At 43.0% G+C, this 15,000-nt stretch overlaps 1 protein-coding gene across 2 annotated transcripts in view; it reads right to left on the bottom strand.

The window, feature by feature from the left end:
* Window positions 1–15,000, bottom strand: part of LOC123506570 (neo-calmodulin-like) — a 290,436-nt gene that overhangs the window by 219,801 nt on the left and 55,635 nt on the right. The window contains exon 3 of one of the 2 annotated variants that reach the window (XM_045258777.1): window positions 4,592–4,675. The exons of the other annotated variant lie outside the window; for it this stretch is intronic. Within the exon in view, the coding sequence (XP_045114712.1) occupies window positions 4,592–4,675 (84 nt within the window). The remainder of the gene's footprint in view (window positions 1–4,591; window positions 4,676–15,000) is intronic. 2 annotated transcript variants of the gene reach the window in all.

Raw genomic sequence — 15,000 nt, 5'->3', positions numbered from 1 at the left:
TGACTGATAGATAAATAAATAGATAGACTGATAAAGAGATAGATAAATGACCAGATAAAAGACAAATATACTTGATAATAAGATAAATAGATATACGATAATAAAATGGAAAATAAAACTTTGATTAATATTTAAAGATAAGTAAAGACAAATCAAAATGCTACTGCAACACACAACACCACCACCACCACCACCACCACCACCACTCGAGGCACACCCAGTGAAAAATCGTTAAAAGTAAAACATACATCCATTCATACTTTTCATTGAGAGCAGAGGTGGTGTATTCAGGCGCCCCATTCACTGGCAGCCCCTCCAACCCACGCCTCATTCATTCATTCACTCATTAATAAAGGTGACATTTAAACATTCCATAAAAAGAGAACATGTTGAAAAAATATATTCGGAAACGGTGTACGGTTTTTTTTTCGACCCCTGTCTCTCTCTCTCTCTCTCTCTCTCTCTCTCTCTCTCTCTCTCTCTCTCTCACAGTATTATGACTATAGCTCCTTCAGTAGTGGGACGCATTTTCACCATGAGTTTTGGTTATGATTAGACGGTTTTATTGACATTAGGAAGGGTTTATGGAGGTCAGAAGATTAGTGGCCAGTCTTCACTATTCTATCCCCACATTAATTTCTGAAGCTACATGAAATCAGCAAATAGTAAGCATAATAAACATGGAAACGCGTCATGGTACTAAAAGGTTAAAGGATAGATTCTATTTATTTTTTCCTATATTTCTCCTGTTCCTCTTTTCCAATGGGTTTTGATCTTTTGAAAGAAATATTTCGGACAAAGTGACTTAGGAACTGTTTTGATATTGGCTTTATTACTTATTTTCAGTTTATCTTTTATTTCTTTTGTCCAATCTTTTATTCAGTGATAAAGAGCATCGGTTCACGGATAGAATTTCTTTTCCCTTTCGTTCTACTTTTTTTTTTTTATTTCCAGTGGTTTACAGTGAAGCAGAGTTAATGAAGCGCATTGTTCCCCTTGTTTTTTTCTTCATTTTTTTTTCATTTTATCGTAAACTTGAAAACACGAGACGAATAAATCAAGTAGTGATGAAAATTATCGAGATTTCTAATTGAATCATGGAATTATGAAAGACGGAGATGATTCTTCTCTCTCTCTCTCTCTCTCTCTCTCTCTCTCTCTCTCTCTCTCTCTCTCTCTCAATATTTCAGTCTGATATCAGCATTTTCGTTTTCTGCAAAGTGGCGTTTATCATTTCCTTGACAGAGGTGAAGGGCGGCCGTCCCAGTGCCGCCCTCCCACTCAGCAAATCCCTCTCAACCCCACTCATCCCCTGCTTACTGCCTCACGTGCGCGCTCTCTCTCTCTCTCTCTCTCTCTCTCTCTCTCATCTCTTCACTCATTCCTTTCTCCCTTACTTCCTTCCATCTGTTTTTATATCCTCTCTCGTCCTTTTCCTCTTCCACGTTTTCTCTTCCCCTTCCCACCCTTTCATCCCTTTTTTCTTGCTTCTTCCTTCCCTCTCTCTTTTATTTTCCCTGTCCTTACTCCCCATTTCCATGCATTTCTTCCTTTCTCTCTCTTTAGTTTTCCTCCGCGCTCTCTATTTCTTCCTTCTCAATGAAACACTGCGCTACTTGGCCCGTCACTGCGCCATTCACCGCCCGAGGAACACCAGGCGGGTTTGTAAGTCACCTGGAGTCCTCATAATTAGGACTATTCATGCTGTTTCTACCTGCATCCGAGTGTGCTTTCATCTACACATACACACACACACACACACACACATACACACACACACACACACACACACACACACACACGGGTAGGCCCCCTCGTTTACGCCTTTCCTGAATAGCGAAAGGAATAATTAAGTGTAATATATAAAAAGATAAATCCTGTGGAGGTCCATAAGTTGAGTTTGGTCATTCACTTCATAGACAAAGAACAGAAAATTGTGGGTAAAAATTCCTTGAGGAGAGAGAGAGAGAGAGAGAGAGAGAGAGAGAGAGAGAGAGAGAGAGAGAGAGAGAGAGAGAGAGAGAGAGAGAGAGAGAGAGAGACTTGATGAAAGGACTAGAGAGGCGTAGCACAGAAAGAAGACACTCATGCTTCAGAAGTAAAATGTATATCTTTTCTAGCTCCACATATTTTTTCTCTTCCTGGAAGCTGGAAACATTCGTACCGTTGAAAAAAAAAAAGTTGAAAAGGGAAGAAAATCATATGAAACTCACCATGTCCATCGAGTCTGTCTGTGTCTTGAAAACAAAAAAAAATATAGTAAAAATTCAGGTTGACTCAACATTTTTCATTCAATATTGTGTTTTTGCAATATTTGTTTATCAGTGGGATAGATGATCGTGCTATACTGAAACCTGGAATAAAACCTCGGGCATTCACCACTTTCCTGCCAACACACAGAGGTAATCTTGGAAACACACGTTTTTGTAAAGACTAAAATGCAAGCACAACACTAGACGAGGTTTCTGTATTTTCATGTCAAGGAAGAGTGACGTGGAGAAACTCACCGTCCGCTGTGGAATGCTGGACAAGCTGATATGTAGGAAAAATAAAAAGGAATAAAAGAGATGACGCTCATATGCAACATGTTCCTAACAATTCAAACTAAAATGAATAAATAGAAACAAATAACACGCGATATGGAATGAAATAGCGAGCTTTTTCAAGACTCCAGTAAAAAAAAAAAAAAAGGAAAAGAAAAAAAAAAAGGCATCACCAGAAACTGCAACCTTAACAATCCGGGTGTTTGCGTGGCAGCCTGCGAGGGACGAGAAGGCCCCTGGATGCTCGAGGTGTCTGCTGGGGAGGGGAGGGGGAGGAAGGGGTCGCAAGTTCTTATGCTGGGGGTAATGACAAGCAATATTGTGTCCCTCCACTAGGCGAAGGGGGGAGGGGAGGGGATGGGTGTCGCGTTGCCTGTTTTGTTAGGAGCACAACACATGCCTGTCGCCAGGTGGCACTACGCAAGCCTCTACTCAAGGTCAGTCCCATGCCAGTGAGAATGCCTGGGTTTAGGGGACACGGTCTTCATTTCCTCACCACATACTCATTTTTTTTTTTTTTAAAGTTGTTTCCCGATTTTCATTATTTATTTTGTAGCCACTATCTAAAAGGCAATTTCAGTTTGTTCAGGGTTAATTATCGTTTAAGCCCAGCCCCTTCCTAGTTTTTGGATACGTTTCATTGAGTGATGGATGGGTAAGCCCCGCCCCGTCACTCTGCCCCTGACTGGTGGTTGCTTGATAAGGGAAAGCGTTTAATTGGCGGTCTGAACAGACTATACTGGGGGGCTTTGTCTCCCTTAACTAACCCCGGGATGACTGAGGGAAAAGTTAAGGGAGTTAGAGGGCTATAAACTGCAGCTGACTAAGTGTGGTGGAGAGCCTCGACCGTTCCCATAAACCCTCACATTACCGAATAAAAAAAAAGTATTCTACTCTCGCAAGACTCTTGTCTGAGAACAACCAAACAAGAGATAAATATGACAAAAAACACACGAACTCTATATAAGGAATATAAATTAAATTAGTGATCATGAACTTGGCAACGAAGTGCGAGGGAATGGCCAGAGGGGGATGCGGACGGGGGCTCAGGGACGGGGTAAGAGGGAGGGAATATGGGGGACGTGGGCCGCGATGGATTGGGGGACTGGGTGCAGGAGCTCGGGGACGGAGGGGCGTGGGGTGGGGAGCGAAGATGCTGTTGCAGTTGGATAGCTTCCAGACCAGGGATGCTCGGCTGGGGAGGGGGGTGATCTGACCTGACATGACCTGATCTGTGTGTGTGTGTGTGTGTGTGTGTGTGTGTGTGTGTGTGTGTGTGTGTGTGTGTGTGTGTGTGTGTGTGTGTGTGTGTGTGTTTGCCAAGTTCTTAATTGTTTACTGACGGCTGTTTGTGGGGGTCACTGTGTTTGCTGGCCTAATACAAACATCCATGTATTATTATTTGGTGTGTGCGGAAGAGGGTTGGGAGTGTGTGAGGAAAAGGCCGAGAATTTCTGGTCTGGCAGCCGTCCCTCGGGCCGTGTTCCCGTCCCAGCCTCAAGATGGAGACGCTCGTGTTTTCCGCAGAGGTGTTTCCATCTTAGAGACAGGACGGTAACTCTGTCCCCTCTGGACCGTCAGGAGGAGGGGGAGAGGTATACCAGGACAGCCTGCCCGGGCGGGATGGGGGCGTCTGGGGGTGGTGGGCGGCGCCACGACCTCCCAGCTGTCGCCACCCTGCCGCGGGAGGTGTGTTGCGGTCTTCCATAAAACCAGAGGTGGGGGGAGGCACGAGCTGTGGGAAGCGGTCTGGACTACCTCCACGGTGCTTCCGCATTAGTCCAGAAGCGTTTCACGGACCGGATCTGAAATTTCTGCTTAGGAAACTCGCCGTCTGGGTACAAGACCCCAAAGTGAGGGGCAGCACGGAGCGGGCCGGAGCTGCCCCTCTTCGCGGTGGCTCGCTAAGCAGAGGATCAGATCCGGACGCCGCACAGCGATCGTCACCTGTTACCACGGTCTGACTTTTGAGAGTATCACGCGGGCAAACCAAGTCAGTAGTAGAGAGAAAATAAGTCATGCCAGAGGGAAGAAGGTCAGTCTTATACCTTGCTTCCTCCGATTTGAGAGATGGTGGAGAGAATGGAGCCACGTCGGCCGTGAGAAGGCTGGAGACTATTATGTGATAAGTCCTGCAGGGAGGAAAGATGAAATGATGTTAAGAAGGGAGACAAAGGCGAGCAGGGGCCAGTGAGTCCTACCTCGTTAGTACGATCCCGAAAGGTCCCGATCTACTGACTCTCTTGAAATTCACCTGTACTCTCTCGCCACTGACGTCTGGACAGGGACAGCAATGGATATCAAGACATCATGGAGTGTGCATTTGTATATCCACACCAGAACTCTCGTGTCCAGCGCCAGCAGTAAGATCAAGTCGAGGTAAACTTCAAATGTCAATTAATTCTCTTTTTCTTTTAAATTTTCAACTTTTCTTACACTTTTGGGGGTCGAGTTGTATTAACGAGGCTTGACCTGAATTGAATATATAACCCGGAGGTCTACTCGCTACAGTGCTACAACGGTGCTACAAGGGACACATGTAGTAAAGAATATTGCAGTTAGAGAGTGAGTGACAGCTTTACAACACCTTGACTCAACACCTCACTAGCAACAGAGGTACGACAACTACGTGGGGTTTGGTTTAAGCTGTGAAAATCTTTTAGGAAATTTTTATACAAGTCTGAGGTGAAACAAAGAATACGTATATATACAAGGTGACACATAACACACACAAACACACACACACACACACACACACACACACACACACACACACACACACACACACACACACACACACACACACACACACAGGGGTTAGAGACACACGCAGGAAGCCCTGTTATAGCTGAGATATTGAAGGGGAGGGGACAGTGACTGGAGAGGGAACGTAGTAATACAAAGACCACTGAGAGAGTTACTGGGAAATAAATGAAAAGAAAAGGTTACACATCAAGATAACCCTGTCTGTCTTTCGCAGAGAGAGAGAGAGAGAGAGAGAGAGAGAGAGAGAGAGAGAGAGAGAGAGAGAGAGAGAGAGAGAGAGAGAGAGAGAGAGAGAGAGAGAGAGAGAGAGAGAGAGAGAGAGAGAGAGATTACAAGAAAAAAAAACAGCAAAAGATAAGCTAACAGACAGACAGACGGGCAGATACACACAAAAACAGACAGACAGACAGACGGACATACTCAGGTCACCCTCAACTTGCCACGAGGCCAGGGACACCAGCGCCTCGCCCCTTGAGTGGGAGGGAGACTGAGGGCCGCAGCGAAGGGTGGAGGGGGGAGGGACAGCAGTGCACCTCCTTGGACAACTTAGTATGAGTGGGACCCCGAGAGGAGGACACTGAGAGGAACCTTCTGTGGCCTCTCCCTTCACCTTGGAGAGAGGGAGAGGGAGAGAAGAGGAAGCCAGGAGACGTTTTGGCATGACAGTGCAGACACACAAAAATCAACACTACGTACAAGAAACAGACACACATTGAACTTGCTGTTTGTTGCAGAGAAGGAAGGAGAGAAGATTAATTCGAGCAGTGATGCAAGTGTGTGTGTGTGTGTGTGTGTGTGTGTGTGTGTGTGTGTGTGTGTGTGTGTGTGTGTGTGTGTGTGTGTGTGTGTGTGTGTGTGTGTGAGGCTTTTTTTTTTTTTTTTTTCCTTGTGTATAATGAGGGAACGTTCTCTTATTTGTTTTATTTTTTGGGTAAGGGATTCCTTTATTGTTTTCTTCATTTTCTTTTTTCGTTCATTCTGGTTTTGGGTTTGGTTTTCGTATTTGGTGATTTCCATTTTCCTTTTTCCTTTTTATTTCCCTTTTTTTTACAATTCCATCTTTATTCCTTCATTTACTCTCTCTCTCTCTCTCTCTCTCACATACACACACACTTACGTATTAATAACATGCGACTAAGAAAATAAATAAAACTCAAGATTTTGTTTGTCTACCATCGAGAAATATTCAATTGTGCAACTTCTGATCATAAAAATAAAGGAATGAATAAAAGAAAGACCCAAACTAATAAATACATATAAAAAAAACAAGATAAAAAAAAAAAGATCACAGCGCTAAGAAAAACCCAAGACCAGTTCCAGTCCGCGCCAAAAAAAAAGTTCAAAGCGAGTAAGTTTAAGAAGCAGAAAAAAAAAGTTACTCGATGCAGGAAATACCGAGACATTTATTAGCTTGAGTGACTCTTGAGCGAGACTCGTCAGCCCACGACACGATTTGAGGCTTTGAAGGTCCTCGTTGTCCTCGTCGTGCTCGTTCTCCTCGTCGTTTTCCCGCCGATTTAGAGATTGAACCGGGGCTGGAATTGCGCCATCGCTATTCGCTTTAAGACCTTCCGGGTAAATTTTTACAGGGATGCTCTCTCTCTCTCTCTCTCTCTGCCGATAAGTATATTTTCTCTTTTTCCTTCGTTTTTCTCTATTTTTATCCTTTTCATCTCTTCTCTATTCTTTCTTCTTTTCCTTTCTTCCTTCAATATCTTTCCTTCCTCCTTTTTCTTCTATTTTCCTTCCTTTATCACTCCTTTCTCTAGTTTCCATCCTCTTTCTTACCTTTAATCTCCCCTTCCTTTCACCTTTAAGTAAATCCCTGTTTCCCTCCTCATCCCTTCAAACCATTTCTCTATAACCTTCCAACCATTTCCTTTCCATTCTTCCCCTCCACATTCATTACCATCTCTCCTCTACCCACTTCTCTCCACCTTTCTCTAAATAGTCTCTTTCCATCCTCCTCCCTTCCCCACAGTTCCTCTCTAACCTCCCACGGCTTTCGTTTCTATTCTTCCCCTCCACATCCATTCATCTCACCTCCTCTCCCCTTTCCCTCTCGTTGGTTAAAGATTGCACTGAGCTGTTGCCTCTCTCCGCCGCACCAATTTCTCGCCGACTGCTGGATCTCGGCTTTGATTGGACCTATTCACATGATGGAGGCTTCATAGTCCCACACCAGTCTGGCAGCACGGAAGTTCCTCTCCTCATATTCCCTCACCTCCCGTCTACCACAGCTCAGAAATGCGAGACCTCAATCATAGTTTCCTCCTTCATTTACTCAACTCAACCAGACTGCGGTGTGTGTGTGTGTGTGTGTGTGTGTGTGTGTGTGTGTGTGTGTGTGTGTGTGTGTGTGTGTGTGTGTGTGTGTCTTTGTGTCTGTGTGTATACGTGTTTGAGTGAGTGAGTGTGTGTGTGTGTGTGTGTGTGTGTGTGTGTGTGTGTGTGTGTGTGTGTGTGTGTGTGTGTGTGTGTGTGTGTGTGTGTGTGTGTGTTTGTGTTTGTGTGTGTGTGTGTGTGTGTGTGTGTGAAAAGAGCCGCCCTCTATCCCCCCTCTCTCTCTCTCTCTCTCTCTCTCTAGGAATTATGGAACATGCTGGCTAAAGAATCCCACGTCCCAATAACAAACACGTCCATTTTGAGGGTGTTTTAAAAAGTGTTTTTGACTTGTAAATGTGCTTGTGTGCTCGTTCCTTTCCTCCGCTGGCTACGTAAAGCTCTCAGAGACATGCCAAGAAGACACTTTTATCCCTACTCTTGCGTTTTTAAAAAGGTATTCGTGGGTAGTATATGTCCCTCTTAAAATAGGACAAGCACCACTACTGTCTGTATCACTGCCACTATTTCTCCCCTCCACTACTCACTGTATAACTCGTACCTCATCCACACCACAATTCTCATCCCAGAAGCCGTTACTGTTCACTCACTTTTAGTACATCATCCAACCCACCGCTATCCTTTCCCCATACTATCCTTATAGAAAGCGCTGTTAATTCACACCAGTTTCTTCATCCACACCCCTTCATCCTTCACCCTCACCATATTCTGCCTAAAGCCACAATTTATCATTTCCGTTCTTCTTCATCTACATTTCTAACACTGATTGTCCCCTCTTGTGTTGTTTATTTGTCTGGGATGTGGACTCTGAACGTTCATCTGCGATTATTTCTCTCACTTCTTTCTATATTCCAAAATTATTCTGCACCACATTTCCATTTCGTTCATTCAAAGGTCTCTAGGTGAAGCTAGATGGGATTCTAGCGATGGTACTAACAAAAATACTGCCCAGAATAGGGTTAATCATCTGTGTTTTAAAAATAGTGTTGGAAGAGCAAGTAGTTTTAAAAGTCGGCAATGCGTCCTTTTACCAGCCTACACTTCCTTTTGGCTTTAACTTAACCAATTTCAACTTTACCATCACCGCTGCGTGCACAGAGACACACAAAGCCACAAATACACAGACACGAAAACACAAACAACAAACCACACGGGCATACACACACACACACACACACACACACACACACACACACACACACACACACACACACACACACACACACACACACACACACACATACCTAAACACAAACACTAACACAGCCACACTAACACACAGACACACCAACACACAAACACATGTTGCAGCCAATCCAGATATCCCAAGCGTGTACTTTCTCCATTCCACGTCTCATTGAACCCAGCGTCCTCTTGATTCGATCTGCCAAACCACCGGGCCTCGCGCCATCTCGTTAAGAGTCACCAGGAACATCCCAACCGCGCTCATCCTCTTAAGGACTACTGCTACACTTAAGGTTATTTGAAACGCTTCTGTCCCGCACCTCTAGTTGAAGTTCCAAAGGTTTCTGGGTTTTTTAACGGTTTTAGTGCCAGATTAACATGATTTTTGTATTATTACTAGCACCTCCACTATTTCTGATGGTACTAGTTGATGTTACACGGGTTGCTACGGATGTTGTTGTGGTTCTAGTGGCAGATTAACATGATTTTTGTATTATTACTAGCACTACTACTTTTAATGGTACTAGTTGAAGTTATATGGGTTTCTAAGGATGCTTCTTGTGGTTCTAGTGGCAGATTAACATGATTTACTACTAACACCTCCATTACTTTTGATGTTACACGGGTTTCTAAGGATGTTTTTGTGGTTCTAGAGGTAGATTAACGTGATTATTTTTATTATCAATTAAGGAAACGCTCTTGAGAACTTAGTAATTTGTGTGGCATTTGAAAATCATATTGCATACCAGTAACTTAACCACTACTTGAAAACACGAATTACGAAATACCGACAAGGATTAAGAGAGAGAGAGAGAGAGAGAGAGAGAGAGAGAGAGAGAGAGAGAGAGAGAGAGAGAGAGAGAGAGAGAGAGAGAGAGATCGGCGACTCATTTTCTTCGTCAAAACTCATTTCACGTAAACTTGAAGAGATAATACTACGGAAGTAACGAAAATAACAACACTGAACAGCGACTTAAAGAAAATAACACGACACACGTTTAATTTTCTTTCCCTTATAGATATTTTTATTGTCTCTCACTGATAGAGGCTCACATTCAATTTTCTCTCATTCCCATAGTTTCCCATTTTCTAAACGTCGGGAAGAAAAGAATGGTACTACTGCTACAATACATTGCCCATCATTTGCCTCGTTTTTCTCCACCGTCTTCTATTCTCTCATCTAAAAGGAGAGACAAAAACTCGTATTGCATTCTTTCCTTTGATTCACAGTCTTCCTATAGTTTCCCATTCCCTAAAGACTAAAAATACTTAAAAAGGTTCACATCACATTTCATTTCGTTCATCTTATTCTTTCTTTTATCAATTCTTTATCAGTAACAGTAATTAACATGCGTGACTGCATGACTTGTTAACGTGTGTGTGTGTGTGTGTGTGTGTGTGTGTGTGTGTGTGTGTGTGTCCTTGACGAAATTATAATTATAGAGAGCCAATAAGGCCAAACGTGATAGCCAATCAATGGGAAGGTATCTCTGACGTCATCACAATGGCCAGCCAATCACTGAGCCCCAAATGGAATCCTCTGCTGCCTCGCCCCGTGGAGATTCAGGAAAGACGGAATGAAGGACAGTGAGTGAGAGTGACTTCAGTATCTGTGTTACTCTATGCTAACGTTATCTCTTATTATGTCCTATTTTTAATTATTGTTTTAGTTTGGTTTTTAAATGTTGTTTGTGCGTTGTTATTGTTTGCTTGTAATTTTTTCCAGGCACTTTCATCCTATCAATGTTTTCATATCTATTTTTTTTTCGTTTTTATTTGATTATTGTTTTTTTTTCTTGTCTTTTTAAAGTTGTCGATCGTGAGTAATATTCTTATTTTTCTATTTTTGCCCTTTTGTGTTACTGTTCTCCGTAGGGTGAACTGTTTTTAACCTCCTTGCTTTTTTTACCTTCCGTTTTATTTTCTTCCTTATCTTCACGTTTTCTTTTCTATTCATTAAATAACAAATAGAATAGTGATACACATCCGAACATGAAACACACACACACACACACACACACACACACACACACACACACACACACACACACACACACACACACACACACACACACACACACACACACACACAACACGATCAGCATCCCCTCACGCACGGAGGCATGTCTGGCTTTCCTGGAGAGAGAGAGAGAGAGAGAGAGAGAGAGAGAGAGAGAGAGAGAGAGAGAGAGAGAGAGAGAGAGAGAGAGAGAGAGAGAGTCACAGCCAGCAGACGCCTCCACTCTCGTGATGTGTCTTCTGGGGACAATGTTTTTGTGAAGGCAAATAGAATACAACTTTAGGAGCCGCTGTTGATAGCGAGAGAATGTGATGCTGGGGAGAGGAATTCTTAACTATCTTGTGTGTCACTGAAGTCATTGAATTTTGCATGATAGTGGCAGGGAGAGAGATGAGGTGCCTGCAGGAGGAAAAGGAGGAGGAGGAGGAGGAGGAGGAGGAGGAGGAGGAGGAGGAGGAGGAGGAGGAGGAGGCAGAAGAGTAAGAGTAGGAAGCACAATTTTGTTTTTATTACAATGGCTGTTCCTTACTAGAAAAATAGAAAAAGGAGTATCAGAGAGAGAGAGAGAGAGAGAGAGAGAGAGAAAAGTCACGGAGGGAGTGGAGAGTGGAGGGGATGTTGATTGCGTTGAGGGGAGAGACAAAAGAGAGGGAGAGTGTGACACCATGAAGGGGAGAGGGAGGGTCACGGGCGAGTGGGAGTGAGGGGAATGGATGGTTAAAGAGAGGTGTGAGGGGAGGCTTTGGGAGAGGAAGAGAAAAGGGCGTCAGAGGAACTGATAAAAAAAAAAGGTAAAATTGAGTAGAAATTGAGTTCTTTGTAGTAATAAAATTGAGGTGTGTAATCCTGATAGTAATAGTGAGGTGTGTAATCCTGGTAGTAAGAGTAACGTGTGTAATCCTAATAGTAAGAAGTGTGTAATCCTGATAGTTAGAGTAACGTGTGTAATCCTAATAGTAAGAAGTGTGTAATCCTGATAGTTAGAGTAACGTGTGTAATCCTAATAGTAAGAAGTGTGTAATCCTGATAGTTAGAGTGATATTTGTAATCCTGGTAGTAAGAGTGATGGAAATGGTTAGAATGCACGTGGAAGGAATCAGTAACGGGATTTTCAATGGTGAGAAAAGTGAGTGTTCGTATGTTTGTTAACTTCAACTGATGTGTTTCGTGTTGAAGGAGAAAACGAAATAGGAAAAAGCTTAAATATGATTGATAACTAATACTGGAGAGGAGACGGTGATAATAATAACACACACACACACACACACACACACACACACACACACACACACACACACACACACACACACACACACACACACACACACCAAGACAGCACAAAGCCCCACACAACACAAAGAACACAATTATTCACCACATACACCGGAAAAAAAAATTAAAGCACTAAACAAACAACTCATAATTACAAGACCAAACAAATGAAAACAAACATTTCTTCCCCACAAAAAGAAAAGAAAGAGATTACACAAAAAAAAAAAAAACTGGTCACATTACACCTGCTCTCACTTTTATTAGGGGTCAGAAGTGCATGACCTTTGGAACCTTCTTTTCTGACCCTTAACCTATGTGACCTTAGGCAATGACCTTCCGCAGTGCGACTCTTCCGAAAAGGATCAATAGCTCCTTGTGGGTGCTAAAGGATTGGAAGGAATTTGACCTCAAGGAGAAGAAGTAAGAAGAGGAGGAGGAGTAAGAGCAGGAGAAGGAGGAAGAGGAAGAGGAGTGGCTTTGGAGTGATAGGCAAAAGAGAAGAAGGAAAAAAAGAGGAGTAAGTGTTTTGTTGGATACGAGGAGGGAGAAGAGGAAAGGAAAGAAGAAATGAGGAAAAAAGCTGAAAGGAGTGTTGTTGTCGCATACGAGGAGGAAAAGGAGGAGAAAAGGAAGACATGTAGAGTAAGAGAAAAAGGCAAGAATGGTGGAGAAGAGAGGGAGGCGTGACTTTAGAGTAAGAATGGTAGAGAGGTGGAGGAGGCGTGGTTATTGAGTAGGAAGAGGTGAATGAGGAGGAGGCAGAGGAAGAAGGAAAAAAGAGGCGGTGAAGGATGACAAGGAAGAGGCATGGTTGTTGAATAAGAGGAGAAGAAAAAGGAAAAAAAGCATAGTTATGAAGTGAGAAGAAAGACAGAAGTGAAAGAAGATGGAACTATAGGAGGAGAAAAAGAAGAGGAGGAGGAAGAAAAGGAGAGGAGATAAAACGTTGCTTGTACCACTGAGGTCAAGACAGACAAATGAAGGAACGAAAATTATGGAAGTAAGAAGGGAGGAAAGAGATTATTTGATTAGAGTGAAGGAGAGTAAAGGAGGACGAACGCTTGGCACTGACCACCACCGGCTAATGTAAAGGAGGGGACGAAAACAAAGAGAAGTGAAAAACCCACAGACAAAAAAGGTCAAAAGAAGCTGATCTTAAAACAATAATGATAAGAAATGTTCGTTGTTTTTGGATAAAGATGTGATTAGTATTTTTTTCTTTCATATAAATAAAAATCCTATACAGAATACAATGAATGGTGATTTGAGAAGTAAAGAAGATATTAAGTAGTGCATTTTATTAATCAGTTTATGTGAGGTTCAGGTGAGATTAGTTGGCTTTAGGTTAAGTTAGATTAAATTAAGGTACATTATGTTATGTTAGGTTATGAACTATGATGAAGAAAAGAACAATGAGGTTTAAGTTAAGTGATGTTAAATGAGGTTAGGTTAGGTAACATTAGGTAAAGTAAGGTAATGATGAAGAAGAGGACAATGGAGGATAGATTCAAGTCACTCACAAACAACAGTAAACTATCCAAACAAAACACAAAGCAAAACAACATTGTATAACACAGCACCACAACTCAATAATGCTCGCCATCCATTGCTACCAAATCCCTCCCAACTGTAGTGACACAGACGCTACAGGTTACAAGTTCATAGGCTCAATATTACAGAAGATTGCCTTGTGCTCAGGTGGCTCTGGGGACTCTGGGGGGGGGGACAACAGGTGGTGGTGATGGTGGTGGCAGGTGGAGGTGATGTTGGTAGTGGTGGTAGTGGTGGTGATAGTGGTGATAGTTTTCAAGCACATCAGAAAATGGTGGTTGTGTTGGTGGAAAATGAAGTGCTCCGGTGGTGGTGAAGAGCGGTGGAGTAAGTGGTGGTGACAGTAGTGGTGTGGAGGGTGAGGTAGGAGGAGAGGTGGAGGGAGCGGCAGAGACAGATGGTGGTGGTGGCAGGTGGTAGGGAAAGACTATAATTTAGAATTGCCGCCTGATACACCTCCATCACTGTGCTCCTCCTCTTCCTCCTCCTCCTTCTCCTCGTTCTTCTTCTTCCTCCAATCCTCGTCCTCCTTTACCTTATTTTTTCTCGCCAACTTTCAGAAACCTCTACGTATTTTCTTATTTCCCGTGCGCTGCTTTCCTCCTGCTTGCATTGTGTCTCCATTTTTACATTTTCTTCGTTTTTATAATTTTTTTTTATTTTCATTCTATCCTTCACCTTGCCATGATTCTCTTTTTATTTTGTCTGTCTTTTTGTGGGTCTCTCTCTCTCTCTCTCTCTCTCTCTCTCTCTCTCTCTCTCTCTCTCTCTCTCTCTCTCTCTCTCTCTCTCGATGCATTAGTACAGAACCTTTTTTTTCCTTATCAAATCTTTCCCTCTCGGCGGTGACTCGCTGCCAGACGTGAGATGAAAATCGAGGCTGACAGATGTAGGAAAGCTTTGAGCGAAGCCATTTCCTCCCCGGATGCAGAGGGGAGTGTGAGGGAGGCAGCATGTACCCACCTTCTATATATAGCATACAAGATCTGCGCCAATGGAATAACTTTGCCACCAGGACTTGTATGTTTAAGTTACGTAAGAAGATTGAGTATTACGTGGAGGCCAATGTTGTGATGGCTGCAGATTGAGTAGCTGTCAGGTGTAAGTTCGTCTGCTGAATCGCTTTGCTCTCTCACCATGTCTATTTTCAGAGGCAATTAAGATGACTGGATGGTTTTTCAAGAGTGTTTTTTTCTGTTGACAATGTAGGAATTTATTTAATCTGTTACTAGAAATGTAGAAAATACTTTTTAAAACACGTGTAACTTCACCTGCAGTCATACTTCCAGATTTCTAAACGCTTTAGCATTTTATCTTTGC

The sequence above is a fragment of the Portunus trituberculatus genome, chromosome 20 (assembly GCF_017591435.1).
Source record: "Portunus trituberculatus isolate SZX2019 chromosome 20, ASM1759143v1, whole genome shotgun sequence".
In the NCBI taxonomy this organism is placed as follows: domain Eukaryota; kingdom Metazoa; phylum Arthropoda; class Malacostraca; order Decapoda; family Portunidae; genus Portunus; species Portunus trituberculatus.
The sequence above is the reverse complement of the archived record's forward strand: the minus strand, read 5'-3'. Positions and strand labels throughout refer to the sequence as shown.